This window comes from Crocodylus siamensis, chromosome 2 (genome assembly GCF_052110815.1).
Source record: "Crocodylus siamensis isolate JL-2025a chromosome 2, ASM5211081v1, whole genome shotgun sequence".
Classification (NCBI taxonomy): Eukaryota; Metazoa; Chordata; order Crocodylia; family Crocodylidae; genus Crocodylus; species Crocodylus siamensis.
Window position 1 is genome coordinate 86,970,837 of NC_143396.1, and position 24,794 is coordinate 86,995,630.

The 24,794-nt window shown below is 39.4% G+C and overlaps 1 protein-coding gene across 10 annotated transcripts in view; it reads right to left on the reverse strand.

Moving 5' to 3' along the window:
• The window catches only part of RAPGEF2 (Rap guanine nucleotide exchange factor 2), a 309,133-nt gene that overhangs the window by 145,852 nt on the left and 138,487 nt on the right, over nt 1-24,794 (reverse strand). For all 10 annotated transcript variants that reach the window (XM_090036273.1, XM_090036269.1, XM_090036271.1 and 7 more), the window contains exon 4: nt 20,224-20,307. In XM_090036273.1, the coding sequence (XP_089892399.1) occupies nt 20,224-20,307 (84 nt within the window). The remainder of the gene's footprint in view (nt 1-20,223; nt 20,308-24,794) is intronic.

Here is a 24,794-nt window from a genome sequence, read left to right on the forward strand (position 1 = left end):
GGAAGCCCTGGGGGCCAACTCACATGAGCAGCAGCAACATGCAGCTTCGCCCACCTGTCCACAGCACCATCTGCAAGATGGAGGCTGTGGGCCTAGTCCTGCCCCTTCCTCAGGACTTGCCTCAGTCCTGGGGTGCCAAGACAACTCCTCCCCATGCCGGTCTAGGCAGAAATCCTGAAACCTGCTCACGGACCCCCAGTTGGGAACCACTGGCTTAAGTGACAAATGTCCTAACAAATCAGTGGCACAGTAGGAATAGCACTCAAGCTTCCCAACATCTAATCCCCTTCTAACAATTTCCTTCATTATCAAGGACTGAGCCCATGGTAAACAGAAACGTTTCTAGCCCGTACTATTGTGAAGATATCATTCCAAATATGAATAAATTATTCAGTCTTGTCCTTCGGCAGCTGCACAGAGATTGCTCTGTTGCTACTCAGCTTTACCATGATACAATATAATGAAAACTAAGAAGTCTCAAGAGTTTTCCCTGCTGCTACTCAGCAGACTATGGACATCATAAAAATTGACAAACTGGATATCAACTTCGCTCTGATGATTGGGCAGAGTTTTGAGCAGCAGTAGAAGCTGGCACAAGCAATCACCCCAAAACAATGGTTCTAAATGTAGAGGGAGAAAGAGGAGAGAGAATGATTCCCTACCCCTGATGCATTTATGCTCCTTTCAGCAAACCACAAGATTCTGCTTTAGGGAACACAAAGAAAATATTCTCCCCTGACTTTCTCTAAAAGCTGGGGGGAGGAAGGCTTCAGGTTATCCGACACCTATTAACCTGATGTCACACTTCATGTGGGGGATCTCTAGATGAAGGAATGGTAGAAGATGAACATACTGCACACTGGAACAATACTTGGAACCAAAGAAAAAAGACCAAAACAAATTTGGCTAACAGAATGAAAGTTCTGAGAGAGTTCTTTAAAAACCAACCCAACGGACACGCAAGCAACAGAGGCAACTCGCATGACACAAGAGCTCACTTAGCTGACTATAAAACACAAAGCTTTATGTAAAATACCAAGAAAGAATTCCCACAAGAGACCATAAATCAAGCCACGGGTTTGACTGCCAGGTAATTCAGCAGGTTACCCTCCACCAGTGTCCATCATAAATTATCTGCATGCTATAATCTACATAAGTTTTAGAAAATTAAGGTTTCAGAAACGTTTACTACCTGGCTCAGCTAAATTGGGTATTCAACAAATTGGTCCACTCCCTCTTCCTCCCAACATAAAATAAAAGGCTACTACTGATAGTTGCCTCTTTCCAGGGAACTAGGCAGGGTGGCACCTTGGAGTAACTGGTTCAGAGAAAGTTTTGGAAAGGAACAACCTACTTCATTAGATACTACCTCTCTCTAGGGAACTACAGCATTATACCACATTCTTTTTTTTTTAGACACTGTTTTCAGTTCATGCCACAGTAGATCTTGCATGATATATTCTTTGTATTTGGTTATATTATATAACTTGCATACACAACAAGACAGAACATGGACAGACAACACACTTAGTTTCTCCAAATCCATGATAATACTCCGATTCACAAAACTTTCAACCTAATAACAGTTAAGTCTAATTTTAAGCCACGGTCAATCTCCTTATGTTAGGCTGCCACAGGCATAATTCAGACAGCCAAAGCAACTAATCTCCATTATAGCAAACATTTAGCAGTGTTACCCAGGATCTCTCAAAAAATGCATGCTGCAACCACATCCCTGTCATGCTCTATACTGCTGCTTAAGGCTTACAGGTACTTGGAAGTCTGCTTCTCAGTGGTCTTCAGTTCTTATGCCTGGGGTGATTCTCCTTTTAAAGACCCCTTAATACTGCTCAATTCCTTTTATCCACCATAAACAGGATGGACTAGGGATGAGACTCTCACCCTAGACGTGCTTTATAAGTAACTTTTTAAAAAACCTAAAAAGACCCACATAGAAAAATGTAATTTTAATAGCAGGCACTCAAATTCTAGTGAAGTACAGGTTCAGTATAGAACTGTATAAAGTGAGTGCTCTTAGAGGAAAAGAGAATCAGAGATATCAAATAAATATTTGCAACTGCTCTCTATACAAATATACTTTGACCACACCACTTCCAAGACTAATTTAAAAACATACTAAAGATTAGGCAAAGTAAAATGACTAATTTACTACTTCAATATTCAAACCTGTTCATTACTTCTAAGGATACTCAATACTGGTGAAAGGTTTGCAAGCCTCAGTAAACTTATTACTGAAACAGATGTAAAACTAACTCCACAGTTTGACACTACTCCATATCCATTTTCAAGAATCCTAAAATTACATTCATACCAACTATAGATGCCAAAAATTTACAGTTTCCTTCTCTACTTCTATACAGCAACACAAGATTTTTTTCCCCTCTCAGTCATCACCCAAATGCATGGATTTTGAATAAACCACAATCATCTGCATGAAAGTATTCAGCAGTTACAGATGACCAAATAAAAGTTAATGAGATGCGTACCAAGTGAAAGAGAGTTTCCTAACTTATTTTTTTTTCCTAAAAACCTTCACGAAATATATACAAACTTGAGTCAAAACTTCATAATGAATTTCATTTTACAGAAATTATAATTCAGAGCAAGAACATCAATTACTACTTGGTAATCTTTGAGCCAAACAACAGAAAAGGAGGATTTTTTGACATGATTAATGTTCTTGGTATTTCTAGTCAGTAGAGGGGGGGGTTTTGTTGTTGGTTTATTAGGGGGTGGGGTGGGGGCGGTCTTTTTGGGGTTTTTTAATTATTTTTACAGATCTGTTACTTTTGACGAGTCCAAGTCACACCTTACAGATTTCACAATACATCTTTCATCATTAAAAGACCAGATACTGTACACAAAATACTTTAAAACAAATCAAGAACACTCACGTTCAGACAGTCAAAAACTTTCAGGCACCAACGGCGATCTCTTCCACCTACTCATACTATCTACAAACTTCAAGACAATGGAGAACTAGGCCAGTGTCTTCAGATCTAATCTGTCCATTTATTCCAATTCCAAGACATGCTGGTACACACATGTTTCCCAAGGTGCTCAGGACAGACAATAGTAGCTGAGCACAGAAGCCTCTCCTATCTGTATTCAATACTGTTCCCTTGCCCTGGGCCTCTACATTCCTGTTTTCATGTCAGTCTAACTCCCTAATGGAATGTTACTTCTCAGCACTGGAATGTAAATGTACTCATCAAAAGCAACACAAATCTCAGGGGGAAAAAAAAAATGGAAAAAACCCCAAAAAACCAACCACCCGCCACTGACTAGCAATACCAAGAACATTAATCTCATAACTAACTGTTTTTTCTTCACTATGTACAATATTTTTGAGAGACCATTTTTACTGTCATTACAGTTACTAAAAGTTTGTTCCCTGCAAATCAGATTAGCTAAATTTATGGTTCTTATTCATAATGAAATCATAGTAAATTAAACACAGAAATTTATGTGGATTACAAGTGAAATGGGACCAAAGGATGAAAGACTATTAGTATTTCAGAAAGAAACATTATCTCAACACAGCGACACTAGTTCTCTGAATATAAGGAAATGCAGGTCATTTAAAATTATTTTATTTTAAAATTACTAGTAGCATTTATGAGAAATGGAACTAATTTAAAAAGGCAGAGAAGTTTAATGAGCACAACAGTCTTCCCATTATCCGACATTCATAAGCAATTCCATAATAAAATCATTTAATATGGGCATTTAAAAAAAACAACTAAGATATTTGAAGCTTAAAGTACAATATAAACTGTCTTTTATAAATGTTACTTTAAAACTAAACTCCAATAATCTGACGCACATATTGTATGTTCAAAAATTAATCTGTACTTGGAAGTTAGTGCTGTGCAATGAAACCTTTGCAGAGTTCTTGATTAAAATAGGCACTCTCTCTCACATGCGCACACACAAGTTTGGAGAAGATACCTAGTTTTCAATAATGGGGATTAAAATAAATATTTCTCCTGCTTTCATCTCCCTCTCCTACTCCTTTCATCTCTCTCCACTTCTCAATTTGGAAATATTTTGAAGCCAGAAGTAGGCGTAAAAACCTTGTTTAGGTTTCCCTGGCTCTGTCCATTTCATGATACAAATACCTCCAAAACAACTGAAGTATATGATGAGTTGTTCTTGTTCACTACTTTACAGTAAGAAATGATAACTAATTATTTACAAACTAGTTTCCCTTCCTAGTTACAAAGCTCTTTAGGGCTTGTTATATTACAGCACCAAACTGCTTCTGAGACTCTCACAGTACAGTAATAAGAACATTTACAAATGCTGTTTCCCATTTTCAGAAACTGAAGTTGTATAACCTGCTATCTTCAGTAGCAACTACGTTGTTTCTGCTACTACTGTCTACAGAAAGCCCAGTCCTTGTAGTATTTCCCATTTCCCTGCGTTTTCCTTCTGAACTTGAGTTCATGTTTCTGTGCTGCACGCACAGGGGAGCCACATTCCTGCTGACGGTTAATTTCCTGCTTGGGTGACCCAGCCACATCTCCTGCCTGTTGATATACGCAGCACATGTGGCATGGGTACTACTTCCGCATACCAGCTTCATGACCTCAGATGCTGCCTGACAGCTGTTTTTTGTCAACTTCCATTAATTTATTTATTAACGTCTGATGGTACAGAAGTCAATACAGCTAGCTGGAATAGATGATCTTTCACAAATCCCCTGGTTATATCTTTGCTTACAATCAACAATTAAAATTTGCTCTTGCCATACCAACATTATCCAAATAGGTTCTCTATGGGCACATCCGGAAAACCACAGCCATGCAGTATGTGGTGCCGCAAACACATCTGCAGCATCACATACTGCATAGTTGGGGGTCTCCATACTACAAGGGCATGCTATGTGTGCACTGCTGCTGGATTTTTTTCCCATGGATTTTTTCTGAACCCGAATAACCAGGGGGCAAAAAAACCCACGGAAAGAAAAAGTGGTGGCAGTGCTTGCTGCTGCAAGGCGAAGCCAGGCTTCCGGAAGCTGCGCTGAGGCTACCAGCCAAGCTCTGCCCAGCAGGATCACTGCAACTACAGCCCCAGAAGGCACCCAGGACCCCATGTAAGGCTGCAGGGCCCAGCACAGTGCTGGCCCCAGCCTCCCCTACCACCCCCGGGATAACTTGCAACGTGCCAAAGCACAGATAGTACGAGCATTCCCCAGGGACAAGTAGCTGCAGCACAAGGTGTGTCACTGCTGCTTGTCCCCGGGCAACCAAATGCACACACTCATCTGGACGCAGGCTACATGCTTATAATTTTTAACACACAAATGATTTCCATACCAGATCAGACCAATGATAGTTCTAATCTTGTTTTACCACTAATTGCAGCCAGAATGTCAACAGAATGAGCTATAAAACCCTATCTGAAATAACTAGACTGGGAAATTTCTTCTAATCCAGGTTCATCAGGATTTGTCCTGGAGTTCACATTACTTCACAAAACAGAAAGAATATAGTTGCCTTAGTCTGGCACTCAGCACACACCAATAAGCCTTTGGATATTCTGTCTGCTAATTGGCATTCACCTGGCTCCTGCCAAGGGTACCTATTATCCTGCCATTTTAGAGGCAATGTACAGAGCAAGTGTGGCAGGAATGCTTAACTGCCATGCTTCCTGACAAAGAATTGTGTAATTCATGCCTTGAAATAGAAAAGTTTTTAAAAGAGAAACTAATGTATCTGATGAAACTGAACGCTCCTATTATCTTAATAAATGTTTAACTTTGTTTTTAATCTTCTATGGGATCTCACGGAAGACAAAAGCTAGTAAATTCTGAAAAGTTAATTTACAGTTTTTTCTAGTGTCAGTTTTGCATGTTGCCTTTCATTTTCTTTCACTGAAAATCTTTGGATTTAATTTAAAACATAAGCTGAACTAGAACACCATAAAAACACTTGAAAAAAATGGCAGATAAAACTACTATTGCAAATCTACTGCAGATGGTCAGCTGTCTACGGTCTTCAGACCAGCAGGTGATCCTAAATACCATTTAAACTGCAGGTCACACAGGGTGCCTCTTCATGCCCCTTTCATATTCTAATCATAGATTTGCTTTTGTTCTTAAATCAGTTTTCAGTGAATTTTTCAGATCCATGTCATTTATCTGTATAAAACATCTGGAAAGTAGTAGTTATGGCAACAAAATTTCCAACTTGTTCTAATAACTCAACACAGCAGTCTCTAGAGTACTGGATGCTAGAAACCAGTTACATCATCCGAATATAGCTCAGAGAGGGAAAAAGGCCTTCAACTCACTATAAACCATTCACACTTTATAAAAAGGGATTTTTTATACTGTTGCAAAGTTGAAAAATATTTCTATAAAAATAATTCAGCTAGCATTTTTCTGCATGCCCTTTATAATTTTGTTTTGATAATTAGCCATTCAAACAGCCCAGATTTTCCTTGGTCTTAAAGAGGAGACATGCTTATTTCATGGTGTCAATGCTGCCATAGAACTAATTATGATGTCATAAAATAATTAACTTACCAAAGGATGAGCAGATGTGGAAAAATACTACCTGAGAGACCAGACCTCGTCTAAAGGGCATTCATAACCTTTGTAATTAACATGCATTAAATTCACTTAAGATTCATGTATTTTCCTACTGGGATATGCAGCATTTGAAGGTTTTCACCTGTACGAAAGTTCTTTATTCAAATTCAACCATTTTAAAAATGAACTGCATACAGTAGAAAAAGTCATTGAGAAAAAATAATCAACCAAAATGGTCAAAGCATTCTTAATCCTACTCATTTTCTGTTTAGAAAACATCTCAGCTGAGCTTTTGCTAGTAAAATATTAGCACAGGCCATATATACTGCAATATTCTCCTTCCAGTGAGCACTCGTTACAGACAGTTGTACTTTACCTACACTGGGAATCTAACCTGAGAAATAACTACGGATATAGGGGTGCTCAACCTCTGGCCCATGAAGCCATAAGAGTCAGCCCATGGGGACTCAGACAGGTCAGAAAACTTGGTAGTGACAAGCAGTGGATGCTGATCCCAAGCAGCAGGATTAGGCCAGGTCCACCCCCAGTACGTCCAGAGTGGGCTAGACCACTCCCTCTACCCCAACATCCAGATCAAGGCTGAAATGCCTTGCCCTGCCCCCCCCCCCCCACACACACACACATACAGGTCAGGGCTTGGCAGCTTTCCTTTGTACTTTGTGTGTGTCCAGATCAGGGCAACTAAGTACGTTCAGACTGGGGCTGCCCTGCCTCCATTCTACACATCTGGATCAGGATCAGGACTCAGCTACTTCCCCGACATCTAGATGAGAGCAGCTCTGCCCCTACAAACCCCTTCCTACACATCCATATTCGAGTCACTCCACCCTGCCCTGCCCTAGGCAGACAGATCAGGGTTGGGCTGTGCAACTCTCAACAGCTAAAAATTGGGCCCATTAGCCAGATCCAGTCCACAGAGGGACCTGGTACTGCCCATCCAGCCCTCATGGACAATAAGGTTGGGTACCACTGCTATAGTACACGTGGTGCTCAGCCCTACAAAGTATAAAACATACTACTATAAACTAGGCAAATTATTAAAAAGAACACTTTGCACTAATCTCATCTGTTAGTCTCCTTTACTCAAACAATACATGCAGGGCCAAATTGTCCTTTCTTTCCACATCCCACTGCCTTTACATTCAGGAAAGAGCTTGCAGTTTTTCAGGTCTCTACTAGATCTGGTTATGCATACGCTTAAGTAAGCTCAAAGGGACATTTAAATAACTGCCTTGTATTAAACTGAGTAGGTAGATGTCCAAGTAGGTGGATGCTCAGAGTTGGTGGATGTCCAAGATGGACGCATCTGTAGCAAGTGTAAATTTGCTTTCATTTTGAACAAAGCGCATACACACACACCCCAGATACAAAGGCACCAAGTAGTAGCGACTACCTTGCATTAACTAGGGTTGCCAACCCAAGGAAAAATGGTATTTTTACTAAACAATCTGCAAACTTTTTTACTGATACCAAAACTCTTTTTACTGACATATTTTACTTAATGTAAATGTAATCTTTCTGCCAGGCACTGGATGGCAGTAACAAGGGCCAGATTTAAATTCAGGGGTTTAATGCCAACTTTTAACAGTCTTATTTGATTGCAGCATTGGTATTACACTGTGCTGCCCCCTATTCAATGGGTCCCCTACCCACCTCCACACTATGTTGATCCTTTCCCCCCACCCTCCCCCTCAGCAGCCCTGCATCAGACTCCCCAGGGCTGCACAGCCCTCCCTACCTTTGAGGCAGAGCAATTACATGCAGGTGTTGGAATGCAACAACAGCACATAGCTGGAGGGGGAGGTATGAGGGGCTACAAATACTCCCATACGCTACCCTGACAGAGATCTCCCTGAAAGGTGCAGCATTCCCATTCAGCCACAAAGGACCATGGATCTACACGATCTGTCTATTAACACTTGCATCCAGCCTCATTCCAACAATGGATGTTCAACCAAGCTCATATTTTCTACAGGGTATTTTTGTTGGTTTTGTTTTAAATAAACAGCTCAATGGATTTACAGAAAAGCAATTTTTTTAGCTCCCCTTACCCCTTCTTTTCTTAGGGACTGTCTATAAATTTATCAACAGTTGGCAACCCTGGCCCTGCTATTAGAACAGTGTCATAGCACTCATTCATTCCCTGATTTTGTCACTTTTCTCACTTTATGTATAGATTTCCCCTCTACATTTTTTCCAGTTTTCTCCTCTCCCTAAGGACAAAGTCTACATGCTATTTTTACATACAGTTCATTTTGCTGTTCCTTTTAGGCAAGTACTGACTTGGTAGCTTGTCAGTTCATTCTGTATCTATCAGGAGCTCTAAGAGAGAACTACGCATAGGATAAAAACAAGTTAGAATCACCCCTCAGCAAAGACCAGGAATCTTTCAATGCCGGATGTTGCAAGTACTCTTTAATGCCAGTCCTGTATTAAAATCCAGATTCCTACATTTAACAGAAGACTACCCTTCAGCTAGTTCATCTGGTAATTCACGATCTAGCTACACTCCCTGTTGCTCCTTCTTGTGTAAAATGGAAAAGTTTCCTTTAGCAATTTATTATAAATGAAGTAGCATCCAAGACTAGCAATAATGCTGAGTATAGAATAGTTTGTGCCAAAGTATAACGAGTTTTACTTCCCAATTGTTAAACTATATATTAAACACTAAATTAATTTTCCACCTCTTATGACATTGGAATACTGCATCACGTTAGCAAGTGGCATTTTTAATGCCCATCCAAGGTAACTGCAAAGTTATCTTTTGGACACACAATTTGAGTCTGAACTAATTAAGAACGTTGGTTTTTTCCCCCTCAACCATGAGGGAATTTTCTTTTAGCTTCTGGTTTTGTTCACCTTATTCCTGCACTATTACCCCATTCGTATCTCAGCATAAATGTAGCTTATACTTGTTCTGCAAAATGCTTACTGTACTTGTAGGTGCTATGAAAATTACAGAGTAAATTCATTTGTCATCAGGTGAATCATAATCTGAGTGGCATTTAAGCCAACTAGCATTACTTAACTATTTTATAGTAAGCAATTATCTTGTTCCAATATTCCACACTGCAGCTTCCAACTTGAATTTGGATTTTCATTATTAGCAGCAAAATTGCAAAAATGTACTTGTTTATTTTAGATTGTGAACAGGAATGATTAGCATTAGGGCTGCGCAAAGCTTCGGTCACCGATTCAATTGGGTGGAGAGTCAGCCCAATTCAGCGGCTGAATCTCCGAATCCAGATCAAATCAAGATGGAGCGCTTCCGTGGGATGCTCCATCCGCCCCACCATCACAGCATTCATGAGCTACGCCTGGTACTTCGACGTACACAGAAAAAACATTTAAAGCTGTGTCAATGGCCAAATCACTTACTCTCCAAATCAAATTGAATCGAGGCAGTGATCCAAATCAATAAATCAAATCACTGTCCCCAATTCAGGCTGAATCCAAATCAAATAAGGCCCATTTCGCACATCCCTAACTAGCATCACTGACAAGTACAACATAAGAAAAAGATACAACTGATCATTTTCCTAAATACATGAACTGCAGTATAGATTGACTGCTTAGCTTGCCCATGTTCATACTCTGAACAACCAGTAAAACCAGGACCAGAACTGAAGGCTCCTGATAGAGTCCCATGCCATATCTGCTAGTCTATGCTTCCTCACTATAGTAGAGATTCTGTGAACTCTTTCCCAATATTTTTCCAGTGTACCTGAATCTTGATTGGCAGCAGGTGATCCAGAGTGTTTCCTCTCAAGTGAGGCACTGAGTCTTTAAACAGAAACTACATATACAGCACACTTGCACATGACTAAACTTCACGAGTGACCAAACGGAATTCACATACTGAAGTCTACAGAACTGATAAAATGAGTGGCGGCTCTTCCCAGAGACCAAGCGCGTGTGAAATCCCACTATGTTTTCATTTCCTATCCCTAAACACGCCCCCCCCCACTATCTTACAGTCTTAGCCTGAACTATTTAGTTGGTCTTGGCAGATACGAAGCCCAACAGACAACTTTTGCACTGCCCTCTTCATCATGTCCCCAGTTTCTTATTAAGAGCATGGAAGAAATTCCTCTATGCTATTAGCCTATACTTTTTAACTGCACCTGTTACTTCAAAGCTGATTTACCAGAACCATTTGTTTTTCAAATGCCACCACACTGAGAACATCTTCCAGGCGATAGCTCCTCATATGGCAAGGCAGTGGCACACATGGCAGTAGTGCCGCACAAAGGCCACTGTGCAGCCACGGCCCACTGGCAGCTGGCCCAGAGGTGCAGGTGCCTCTGCTGTTGCCATGCAGCCTCATCCAGGTCTGGCAGGTGCACAGCCTTGAGGCTGCATGCTGTCGCAGGTAGCAGCAGCTCATAGCCAGGCAGCAGCCCCCACTGCCAGACTGCTGTAGTGGGTAGAGAGTACAGGGAACAGTCCGGGCTGCTTCAGCAGTCCAGCTGGCACAAGGGGTAGTGTCCTCAGATACTAATTGGCCAGGCCCCAGAAACTCCTGAGAGCAAATAGTCCTGAGCTGCTTGCCAGGGCAGCTTTTTATACTAGTAGGACCAGCACAGGTGCTGGCCCCAGCATCTAGCTCCCCATAGCTGCAGATCCGGGAGAAGCTGGATACTGTTATTTTGCCCCAAGGTGGCACAACTTGCCTCATATCAAAATGCATGTCCAGGGCCCAATCTTATGGGGTTCCCAGAAGATCCCATTAAGCATCTGTATGAAACTTAGTTTCAGGTCTCAAACTGTGGATTTACATCTCTGTAGGAAGACAAAGTTATTTAGGTACATGAGATATCTTTTATTAGACCAACTAAATAGTTGGAAAAAGTTGTTCTTTGCAAGCTTTCAGGCACAAACACCCCTCTTCAAGCATAGGGAGAGTTTATCATCCTTGTTAACAGCAGTATATGGAGATGAGAGTTAAACAGACCTGATTACCCACCCAGCAGCCCTATTGTATCTCTGCAAGTTTGTGTACACACAGTCAAAATTGCAAAATTTCAAGAAGTTAAAATGAATAAAGGATATCAAACAACAAGAACGCACTTTTTGTAGAAAACAATTAAATTGAGGCTTCCTGACCAGTCATTTAAATCATGATTTAAATCAAATCCACCCCGATTACCTTCTCCTGGCATTTAACTAAACAGATAACTACTTTTACAAAGAAGGTTAATAGTGTGCCCGTTCATCAAGTGTCAAAACAAAAGGTCAAAAAGGCAGTCCATAAAAATCACAGAAATGTAGCTTCTAGCCCCCATAAGTCACAATTAATCTTCTGAAGCGCACAACTCATTAATTAGGACTAAAAATTCCATCCACTGCATCTTAAATAAAGATGTTTATTTCGGAAGGTGAAGAAATATATAAACTATCACTTTGTGCCTAAATATGCAAAACAATATAAGGATTCTATTTAAATTTCATCATCTCATGTGTTTAAGCAACAGCATATTTAATGTAACAAGTAACAATTTAAGAATACCAAGCCTCAATAGATGGACAATCTTTGCAGTGTAAATGGTTATCACAACCCAGCAAGACCTATTAACTGGAAAACATGGCATATTTTGAAATGCTGTACAAAAACAGGTTTCAATGAAGATACATGAAACGAACAAACAATAGCACCCAGCTGCCCGAGACTGTCAACAAGTTAGTAAAACATTTCAGACAACATAAAGTTACAAGAGGTTTGACCCAAGGGAAGCTTGGAATACAGTCCCACAGTTAGAAACTCCTCTAGCACTGGAATGTAAATAAATATTCCCTTATTGATCTCTCAAAATTATCCATCAGTATATGGCAGAAAGAGATGCATCCTCTTCATTTTTAGGTCATCCAAACACATTTCTACTATAAACACATCATATAATAGATGGCTAGTATCTCAACAATGAAAATATAGGGGTCAAGTTGACCCCCCACTCAATAGCAAGGCATCTGAACCTGGTTGGTGATGCATCTGAATACATCACCCAGTCAATTATGTGGATCTAATTCAAGCTTTACAGATTGGAAATCATCTATTGCACATATGTCAAAGCTTCTCATCTGGGGGTAGAAGCATCCAAACTTTAGACGAGTTAGTGCTCAGGACTTCAAATAGTGCGAATCATATTCCTTGTTTCATATATACATTGTCTTGTAAAAATAACAATAGAGAGTGAACTAAAATATGTTTTTTTATATTAAGCAAGGAACAGCTACACAAAATCAGTTTTCCATCTCATTAAAAAAGTATTTAATCATTAAAATAATGCATATGGAATTAATTTTTTATTATTATTAGCCCAATTAATATTTCAGGTACCATAATTTTTAAATGGTTATTCAATTTTGTGCTCATTAACCTACCCAAATGATCTTTATGGTAAAGTTCACATTACACTATTTTAAAATCTCAACAAATACATTAAATTTAAAAAGCACACCTCGCTAAACTCTATGAAGAGTAAGAAGGGTAGAAGAGAAGTATATGCTGACTGAGGAAAAAAGTTTACTTGTTGAAGTGATGTTGTAGCCATTATGATCCAGGAAATACGCAAGTAGCAAAGATTTTTTTTTTTTTTTTTAGGGTGCTATCTTTTACTGGACCCTTTGCATTTTTTTTCTCTGTCCCCTATCTTTTTCCTTGTCCAATGCACCAATGCCATCATGAAAACTATGTGTGACGTTAGACAGAAACTATGCTCTTGAATAAATGATCACAGGAAAAGGATGAGACAGGAACCTAGTAACACAAGTGGGAGAATGCCTACCACAGAACAAGATTCCCTTCACAGCCTCAAGCTCAAAAGGAATAAACACCTTCAGAAGACAAGCATGGGAACAGAAATCCATAACCTTACTAGACACTTAAAACTAAGGACTAAACACAAACATTGACTTTACGACTTATTACAATCTAACTGTGCTCTGCTCATCTCTCTGCACACCATAGGTGATAACAGCCCTCTTCCCTCTTGAATGATCTTGCTCTTCCACTAATAAATCTATCCTTTCTACTGTACTTTTCTTGCCCTTTGACTATTCCAGATAATCTTCATTCCTATTGTGTAGCCCTTCTCTATTAATTTTAAAAGATTGTGTAGTTTTATTTTCATGTAGAGTTTTACACATATCACTGTTCTGTCTGTTACTTAGCTCAGACTGTATCTTCTTTTCCAGATCTAAGGACTGGTGCCTTAAGTCTCAAAGCTTAAGATCTCTTCTAGCTACACAGTTGGTTCAATAAAATCTCCCCAAAAAAGCTTGCATCTCAAAGTTTAAGAAGGTTTCATGTACGTAAAATTTCTGAAGTTGGCAATGGAAGCCCAGATTTCTATTATTATAAAAAAAAGGAAGAAAGAAAAAAACCCCAAAAGCAACTCCTTCCAAGAAGCTTATAAAGATCTAATAACACATCTTCTTTCTCTCTTCTTTTTGTTCTATTTTTGTCAAAGTGTAATTATATCAAAGGCTTTATATGATAAGATGGATTAGTGAGAACTACACAAGTTGTTATGCCTTTCTTTGGACTTAAAGGATCAAATAATATTGATGCTGTTTAAGAAAATTAAAAAAAAGAATGAATCACCACATCTAAGAAATAAGTGCCACAGAATAACATATTCATAGAATAAAGACAAAATGTCAGAGGCAGTTAGCTAAACAGAAACAACTGCTGACCATGTAAACCGAACTAAGACAGGTTTGGGTATGCTGAAGCCAGAAAAGTTTGTGTCAACATATGTAGCAGAGGAGAATCATAGGCAGCTTACACACATAGTAGAGATGTTAGACAAACACACGGTTGAGATAAAGACATAGTTGGCAGATGTCAGACAAACTTTTGAGCACCTGCTTCTTTGAGAAGGGCGCTTTGTGCCCAAAAGCTTATCTAACATCTCTACCAACTCTATAGTTGGTCCAAAAAAAGATATCATAAAACTAAATAAATAAGAACTTGCTTCTCAAAGTATTGGGAAACATTTTAGGCACTGGAGTTCGAGGACTACACGAAAATAATATACAGTAGAGACAAAAGTACTGGGACAAATAACCCTTTCAAGAAGATGCAGCAATTGAGAGGATGGAACAGACCTATGAATCCTAGAGGCCATTCCAGAAATATTTTTCAGGTCTGTTGCATTATTTCTGTGGCCACTTTAAAATAGAGGAGATGCAGAGATTTATAATCGAGGCCTCCAGGCACCCTGCATTTCTGCTATATTTTGCGTACAAGCCTCATAATCAATTGTATTCATAGATTATAAGGCTGGAAGGGACCTCAGAAGATCATCAGGTCCAGCCCCCTGCACTGAACAGGAAAGAGTCAAGTGACCCCAGCAAGGTGACCATCCAGTCTCCTCTTGAAGATTTCCAGGGTAGGCAATTGCACCACCTCTGGAGAGAGCTTATTCCACAGTCTGGACACCCTAGTTGTGAAGTAGTTTTTCCTAATGTTGAGCCTGAAACCATCTTCCGGGAGCTAGTGACCATTACTCTTAGTTTTCCCCAAGGGTGCCCTGGTAAACCGTTGTTCACTGAGCCCTTCATGTACACCTCTGATGCAGCAGTAAGCTCCTACCAAGTCCCCTCTCAGCCTTCTCTTTTTCAAGCTGAAGAGTCCCAGATCCCACCATCTTTCCTCGTATGGCTTGTCACGCAAGTCTCTGATCATACAGGTGGCCCTTCTCTGGACTCTCTCTCAAGCTTTACCATGTATTTGTTAAAGTGCAGCAACCAGAATTGGACGCAGTACTCCAGCTGCGGTCTCACCAATGCTGAGTAAAGCGAGAGAATCACGTCTTTGGTTTTGCCGGAGATGCATCAATTGATACATGCCAGAGTATTGTTGGCCCTGCTGGCTACCACGTCGCACTGCCGGCTCATGTTCATACTGTGATCAATTATTACCCCCAGGTCCCTTTCATTCATAGTGCAGGTCAGGTTGGCATTGCCAAGACTGTAGGTGCACAGAGGATTGTTCATCCCCAGGTGGAGCACTTAATATTTCTCAACATTGAACTTCAGCTGGTTCTGGTCTGCCCAACTTACCAGCCTGTCTAGGTCCACCTGTATTTGCAGCCTATCTTCAAGCATGATCATGCTTCCTCATAACTTGGTATTGCTTGCAAACTTGGCCAGTGAGTTCTTTACCCCCACATCCAAATCACTGATGAAGATGTTGAATAGCACTGGGCCAAGTATCAACCCCTGAGGAACAACTGGCCACTTCCTACCAAGACAACAGATCCAGAATTTCTTTTTCTATCTAACCTCCTCCAAAGTATTATTTTTATTATTTAAACTTTCTAACTGCCTCTTGGGTTCAAGAATAACTTGCACCCAAACATATAAGCTACAGCAAATGGGTATGGAAATAATGAAATATTTTTGAAGTCAATAAGCCTGGGAAATTATGTCTCATCATAAATTTTCACACCAAAATATTCAATTGATATAGTTAGCACAGATAAATTATGAAAGCTACCGACTAAGAGTTTCATTTATTTGATAATACATATGATAAATTTCACATTTATTTGAAAATTCCCATCAGTACAAACTGAAGTGTTTCTTTTCCAGAATAAAAAAAATCATTTTAATAACACACAGTGACAGAGATAGTTTACATACTATAAACTGGTCAACTCCCCAAATATTTTAAAATAATGAAAGTTTGTACCAAATATTTTCCCTCTTAAGAATTTATTGTGAAGTAATGTTTCAGTTGTTTCACTTTCTTCTAATGGCTTGTATGACAACTACTACCTGCTTTAAAACTGATTGCCAACATGCAATTAAGAAACACTCTTCACTATAAATAGTTTAGCAACACTTTCACAGGATAGAAGTAAAAACAATGTTTTTAAGATGGCCACTCAGAACTTAAAATGTTGTGCTACTTGGCAGGCAAGGATTTCTTAGGGCAATATCTTTTATTGGACCAACTTCATAGTTGGGATAGAGCTAGACATGCTTCCAAACACATGTCTTAAGGTCTGAGGAGTAAAATCCAGCACAGCATAATGAAAAACAGTTGGAAGAGGGAGGTCAGATTTGATAGTACTTTTTAAAGCTTTTGAAACCCCAAGAGTCAAATCTGCACCTTAAGTACCAAAGGCTAGATATATTGGGAAAGTGTCTAGCAATAATTCAAATTTCAAAAATCTCCAAAAAACGCATAGTTCTTAACTTTTTGGTTTTTCCATTCATTACCTCCTGCCTGAATTGTGAACTAATTTGGCCAAGGATACATGACTTATAAAGTGATGAGCATTTTTTTATGTCAGCATATTATAAGACAGGTTTATTTCTGGGGGGGATTTTTTGTTTTGTTTTTTAAAGTAGTCTCTCACAGTCTGTGCATTATCTGGCTGTCAGCCTCTGGCCTCTGGTGTAAAATTGATTTAAATGGTGTCAGATGCTTGGAACTGAGGTCATGTAGATAGGGCACTGACAAAAAAGATACTCTACAGGGTTCTTCTTCCACTTAAATTAGAGCTCTCCAATGCTCTCATCAGGCATTTACCAGAAAGTATGCATTTAAGATGCCTGGCTTTGAACTATTATTTTACTAGTTTATCCTATATTTGAAACAAATGCAATCAATTTAGCTAACCGTGTAGCCCCAAATACAGACGGTTTGCTGGTCACATGAAGTTTACAGCATTAACAGTAGGTCTACACTGAAATAATCTGATGCAGTATGTGTAGCTATGCAAAGCAAGCTTTAGTTAAACTAATTCACATGCCAAGAGTAGCAAAGCTGCAGCTAACACTGCACAAAAAGTTAAAGCATGACAGAAGACCTTGGACAGACTCCTATAGACTTCACTGAATGCCAATGAGCCAGCTTTACTCCTGCTGGGTGCATCTACACAGTAGACAAAAAAAAATACTATGCAGTAGCATGTCACAGCACACACAGTGCTAATTTGAGACTGTGCAGTACTATAAGGCTATTGTGCAGTAGCATCACTTAAAAAGAAATTTTACCAGCACTACTGCACAGTAGCTTCAGTTACTGCGCATTTGCTAATACAAGCACTAAATAAATGTGCAGTAGTGTCTTGTGTAGATGCACGCACTGTTACCTAAACCAGCGAAATTAGAGCTAGCACAGGTATGTCTACAAATGGTTGCAATTGCACTTCTGATGCAGGGTAGGCATAATTTACAATCAAAAAAACATTTTTCTAAAAACTTTTATTGAGAGCTTAAGATGGGGAGAAGAAAGAAAAGGGGAAATATTTGTTTGTATAATACTCATTTTCCTTTCTCTGCTTTCTCCTCCCTTTTGATCATTTGGTAATGTTTGTCTGTATAACACTTGTTATCAACCCATCACTGAAAACAAAATATGTGGCGTTGATGGGTGGGGGAGAAGAAAGCTGTGAAACTTATTTTACTGGTACATCCAAATACTATAAAACTGATCTTTGAGCTCTCAAAAACAAAGTTCTAAGCAGCATATGAAAACCTACAGGAAGAACTTTTATTCCATAAAAAATGTAATGTTAAGAATATGCTCAGCTGTTAAAATTAACTTATGATGAAAAACTTAACCATGACTCACTTGACATAATTTAGGCATTTTAACAGAATCTAAGCATTTTACCAAAATGTAAATGTCAATCAATACTACATCAGCATGTGCTATAGTTATCAAGTTAAAATGAGGCAAGTTAAACCAAATCAGCCTGAATTCTCAGTGAAGTGTTTCTTCTATTAAATCTGTACTGGTTTAAAAAAATTGCTTTCCCTCTCTGTTGGGGGGGTAGGGGGGACAGAAGGGTCACTTTATTGCACAGGCTCCTGAAGCAGCAGTTCTCATTTCTGGAAAAGAGTTAAATATAACATTCATGGCAGAAACCTTCTGCATAATGTTGAGCCTAATCCCTTGAAAGTTTATGTTTTGATAGGAACCAGCAGAATCCTGCTGTGTCCTATCTGCAGACTGAGAGCAGCAGCCTTAAGCTAGGTCATCTACATTCTGCTCAAGCAGGATGCTCCTCACAAATCACAATAAGTAGTAATAACTACTATTAAAATGACTCCTTCCTGTTTGATGTCCTTTCCCTCCTCAGGGTTTCATGACATTCTTTACCTCTACCTCTGGCCGTTTCTTCCATGCCTCATCCAGTTTCTTCTTTCTTCCTGTTACATTTATGTTGTTATTATAAAATATTATGAGGCTCTGTCCTAGTCCCTCCTCCTTCACTATACCTTCTGCTGTGATAATCTTATGCATTACTGTAGCTTTAAGTACTCTCTCTATATTCCTTGCCATTTTTGTTGACCTCCTATGTAGATCTGCAGCACAATGTCTTCTTATAGTTTTTGGGGGGAGGGGAAATCACTGTCAACATGCCATACTGAACTAATTGCATTTTCTCTAAAGTCCTTTCAAAGTGACCCTGTTTTTTCTCACTATTGACAAGCACCACCAAACACAACACAGGTGTTTTCTAACTCCTTAAGGTCCCTCATTAAAATTAAAACCCATGTCAAAGTCTTAATTCTTCTTCATTCATAAAATATATTTAAAGTCTCAACTTTCCTTTTGTCCATACAGCTAAAATGTGTGTTCTGGCCCTTGTCTACAATTTTGATTAGTGTACTACTTTCTGTCTGCACTGATATCCACTGAGCTTCCTCTTCTGTTGATCTTACTTTGCTTTCAAGGACCATTACATCATCTCTTGCTACCTATCAAATCTTCCCTATGTTTCTGTTGTTCCCCAGGATACCAACTTCAACCTTTTTTCTCCAGTTATAAACCTGTCAACATGTTCTTCTGTGTTATACCCTAAGTTTGTAGTGCCCTTCCAGAAATGAATGCAGATTACCTCCTTTCATATCTCTCCTGAATAATTTCTTCAAGTAATAATGGTGAGGTACAGGGGCAGTAGGAAGAATTTTTTTATTCTTAGTGTAAAGTAAATTGCACTATTAAAGCACTTATCAAAACATGATGGTCACCACCTTGACCTCTATTTTTTTCCACTGTAATTCTTCTCTGCCCTTAATCTCTTATACTACAAACTGTTAGTGGCAGGGACTCTGACCTTTTCCCTTCATTTAGTAAAAGCTTAGTAGATCATTTAGTGCTATCAAAAATAAATGAGAATTTTTCCATGTGTCGTTGTCAAAAGATGCTGTTTATTATGTAAATAGAAAACGAAGCATTTAAATGTCAGTCCAGTTCAACAAAATTTCCCTGCTGTTTTTATGCATGAACCTTTGTATGCCATTTTTCCTGTTAAATTGGAAATTCTTCCGGATAAAAATTAGTTGTCTATTTATAAAAGTGCCTAGAAATGTAAGCATGCTCATTATCTTGCAGCAAAAATATTTTTTCACCTTGCTTACTGTGCATTTTACAGTACTTATATGTTAAGTTAATGTAGGACACTGCACCCATTTGTGGAGGTCTGTAAGAGTCTTCAGTATTTACTGAAAAAGATTTTAAAATATTATTTGTAAACCATAAGAAAGACAAGGAATATTAAGTACTAAGTAATTAAACAGTAACCAATTACTTAGTTTTAACTTCTTGGAAACTGGATGAATTTCCAAACCATAGTGTTCCTTCAAAATACATAATGCAGATGTATAAATAGACATACCTGCTCCTTGGAAGAAACATAGACTCTTTGATGAATACTGAGCCAGACAGAAGGATATACCAACAGGTACCAATATCATCAGGGCTGGAATAAAAGGAAAACATGGTGAGAACAATTTGGACAGCATCAAAAATCAGTTAGGGGGGGAAAAAAAAAAAAAATCACAAAAACACAAGCCAAAAATGTGCAGAGAATTTTGGAGGAAGCTACTTTTTTTAATCATTTGCAGCAAATACCTTTAATTAAACAGTTCCACTTTCCCCCTAGAAAGGCATCAAAACAGCTTGAATCAATAATAGTATTTTAAAGTGACAGCACTCATCTGTTTACTGACACAGCACAGAAGCCCAATAAAATCAAACCAAACTTGATTATAGCAAATCAGAAGCGTAGTTAAAAGTATAGTATTATAGCTTTGGATTCTGCCGAATCTGCTTTTGTCCCTTTCAGGACAACAAATACAGCATCTGCTCTTCACCTCTTAAGCGATCTCTTTTCCCATTTCCAATCCTTCCCCTCCCTGCTTTCCTTCAAACAGATATAACAACTCCTTGACGCCTAAACAAAGCTAACAGATCTTGACCATCTTCACTCACTTGAGAGTCCACCTATGAAGAAGAGTCCTGATCTCTCACAGGCTGCCTGCTTCAGGGAGGGACACATCACCAGCAGCAGGAGAGAGCTCTTTTTAAGAGATCCAGACGAGTAAGTCTGCTTCGTTAATGGCAGGGGAAAGAAGAACAAGTTGTGATCTGCTTTTCCCAGTCTCATTTACCCAGCTTATCCCCCTGCGAATTCAGACCCTCCTTCCTATACAACACAACACTCCATTCAAAGGCCTCAAAATTCCCCAGAGTTGACAGCCAACACCTCTGTGAGAAAACAAGACTAGTTTTCAGAGTTATTGCAAATAACCACATTAGAATAGCCTGCATTCTGTGCCACCTTGATCAGCATATGCTGTGACGGTAAATACTTCGATTTAGTTTCCACCACTCCTATACTGCTTGTTGAGGAAACTCAATAATGATGCATGCTAGCTTGATTCCAATCAATAACTGTACATAGCATTTCAAAGTCACTGGGCTACACACACAGGAATTCAGATTACTTCATTATTCCACAGCACTCTCCCCCATTTTTTTAAAATTAGAAGTCTCAAGTTTTTAGCAACAATTAGTTTAGACTTCAAGCACAGCCCACATATCTTTTAACAAAAGGGGAGAGCATAGTTATTAAAATCCAATCTTTAAGCTAAGTAGGCTATATGCAGTTAGGTGAACAATTCTCATTTAATTAAACAAAGCTGTAAGTGACAATGCCCTCAAAACAGACCAAGATAATAGTGATAAGCACTGTAGAAATACACAGTGCATTAAAAAAAAAAAAGAAGAAAGTAGTGAGACACAGAAAAGCCAGCACAAAAATCAGAGAACAGGACCAGATGCAACTGAGAGCATATATATGGTATAGCACTGACATTTATGCAGAGATTTACTTAGCTTTCAGCTCTCCTCTGAATGACAGAAAGAAGTGCATCTTGCAGGTTAAAAACATGGAACTGAATGTCATGAACAGACATCAAATGTAAAGATATTTACACACAGACCATGAGTTCACTTCCCTCAAAGACCCAGCAGATCAGAATCATACTGACCAAACCAGAATTTTACAAGTCACACAAACATTGTTCCACTAGTGTGTAAAAAGAAACTTCATGCTCTAACAATTTTAAATTGCCAGATACAAGGGTTGCAAGGTTCCTAATGGGAACATGCCACATGTTCTGCCAATTTATGATGCCATAAATGGCAACACAGCCACAAATATTCCACATAGGATGAGTAACATCTTTGCGACTGGGCTGTATAGTGTTCCCACCCAACCCACAGCCCATTGCCAGCACTAGCCTGAGGCCATCTTAGTCTGCATCAGGACTGGGGTAGCCCAAAAAGAGCTGGGCTACACTAGTCCCAATGCCAAAAATCAGCTAATTGTAAGCATCAGGATCATGGGGCATACCGCATGTTCAAATTTATGATACTATGGAAATCAGCCACAAAGAAGTTTCACATTTTATGTGGAATACCTTTGTGGCTGGTTTACTATTTTATGGCACCATAAATTGGCTGAATCTATGGCACGTTGCTATTTAAGGTGCAATTAACATGTTCATCATGCTATAAATTTAGTATATGCAGGAGCCTAAAATAAGTCTCAGACAGCACGTCATGCTTACTACTGATTGCACAGCAGTCAAAATTTTCAAGTCTGTTCCATTACTGACTTAAAGAAAAACTAAAAAAGAAAATCTGAACAAACTTGGAAACATGTTAGGAAAAAAGTAAACAAAGACTTTGCCTACTGAAAAGCTGAGTCAGAGACAGGCCAGAAGGGGAATATAGAAATAAGAGCATAAATGATGGGAAAGTACAAAGAACAGCTGGCACAGTGCAGTAGGGAAAGTTTGCAAGTACATAGACTGATCTGTAATGCCAGGCTCAGATAAATATAGTTAAGGGATTTTTTCCTGAACATTAATTTCAGCAACTGCTGAGACCTGGTCTGCATTACACAGCTCTGCCAGCAGAGTCATCTCTGGGCAGGGTATGAAAAAGATCACACCCTGTAGCTGAGGCAGCTAGAGCAAAGTCCCCACAGTGAATGCAGTCCTGCCAGAAAAAGGAAGCTGCTGCCTCCTGTCAGTTTGTCACTCAGGCAGACTGGCGTAATTCTGGAAGCAGAAAAATACCTTCTGTCAGTAGAACGGCAACCACACAGGGGATACAGCTAATATTGCACAGCCACTGCAGGTAGAGCACTGCTGTAATTAAAGAAGCAGCAGCTCCACAGTATGGACCAAGTCGAAAAAAGCACTCATTCTGCATGTTGACAAGCACTAGACACATGGACAATTTATGAACAGATCATTTCACTTCTCTTGGTGATCAAGCATGGAAGAATTGCCCAAGATGGTGATACAAACTAAAATAGATTTTGACAGTTCACACAAACAGGTCCTAATAATGTGGAAGAGAAAAAAGAAAAAAAATATTATTGTTGGGCTGAACATCAGCATAAAAATATTTTAGACCTCAAGCCCTGTACTGCCCTTGAGAATCATGAGTTAGTGGGGAGTAGCACCCGGGTTTGCCTCACCACACAACAAAGTAACTGTGTCCTCAAAGGTAATGGACCATCTTGTGCATACCTAAATTCTGTAGAAGCAATCCTCACAATTTCATGTTGCCGAAGGCTGAACTGGCTAGCACTCCCACAATTCAGAAGGAAAAATAATTTTGGATGTTCAAGCTTGCATCCTACCTGCAAAGTGGGCAGTTTCTCAGTTGGGGGAAAGCAAAACCTGGGTGCTAGCCCAAACCCTCAGCAGTGCCAACTAACCCAAATTGAAAGCACCACTGAAATTGGATGGTTTTCTGGAAAGAGATTTTATACAACACCTCAGTAAAACCATGGGCTATTTCTGCAGTAAAAATATTCCTATAAACAGATGAAATCTGGCCAAAAAATTAAGTGAGATTTTGCAAAAACTGATCAAAACATTCCCATTCTTTTTTGCCAAACATCTACCCCAAAAATCCAAGCAACCAGCCCGCTGGAATAGTTTGTCACTGGATAAATAACCTCAGAAAACTGAATTCGTACAAGTTTCATAATATTTCTACAAGGGTAGCAGTTATCAACCAGGGTTCTGCAAGACCCTTTCAAAGGTATAGCAACGTTGGCCCACTGCTGCCACTTCCACAGCCAAACTCATGCACCTCTGTTTCCAGGAGGCACTTGTGGAGCCAAACCAGGAGGTGGATGAGGCAGAATGGAAGCGGTTCCTGCCTACATTAGGTTACTGGACCCTTTTCCAGCTCTGCTGACATTTCCTGGAAAGAGGCATGTGGGACACTGCTACATGGCAGCAGCAGCTCAAGTAGGTAAACTGAGTAGAACAGTGGCTCTCAACTGAGTTGCCACCAAATGCACAAGAGTTTTGGAGGGGTGTCTTAGGTATAAAATAGTTTAGGACAACATTGTTCAACCCATGGATCATGACCCAAAAGTGGGTTGCAAGAATATATGAAAGGGTCACAAACAGACTTTAAAAATGGATTTTCCTTAAAAGGAGAAAAATGTGGGAAACCATGGCTCTTCCCTTGAAGGCTGGCAGAGTTCCAACCTGCAAGGGGCTGGTTGGTGTCCCCCGTGCCCCACACACTGGGAGGCTGGGGCCTGGGGGCAGTGGGTCAGGACTGGCCTTCCTTGTACCATGACAAATGGGTCATGGTACAAAAAAGGTTGAGAACCACTGTTTTAGAACCACTGTACTTGAGTATCACAAATGCTATGCAAACTGGAATCTGCTATAAAATATTTCAGATTTAATAATCTAGGAGTTAATTAATTAAGGAATTAGGATTTTTAAAATACAACTTTAAAACTTCGCATTATGTTAATTTCCTTTTAAATAAGATATTGGAATGGTGTAAAACAACTAAAAGGGAAACAGAAAACTCCTTGAAAGGACCAAGGTACAAACCATTAACAAATATTTTGGACTA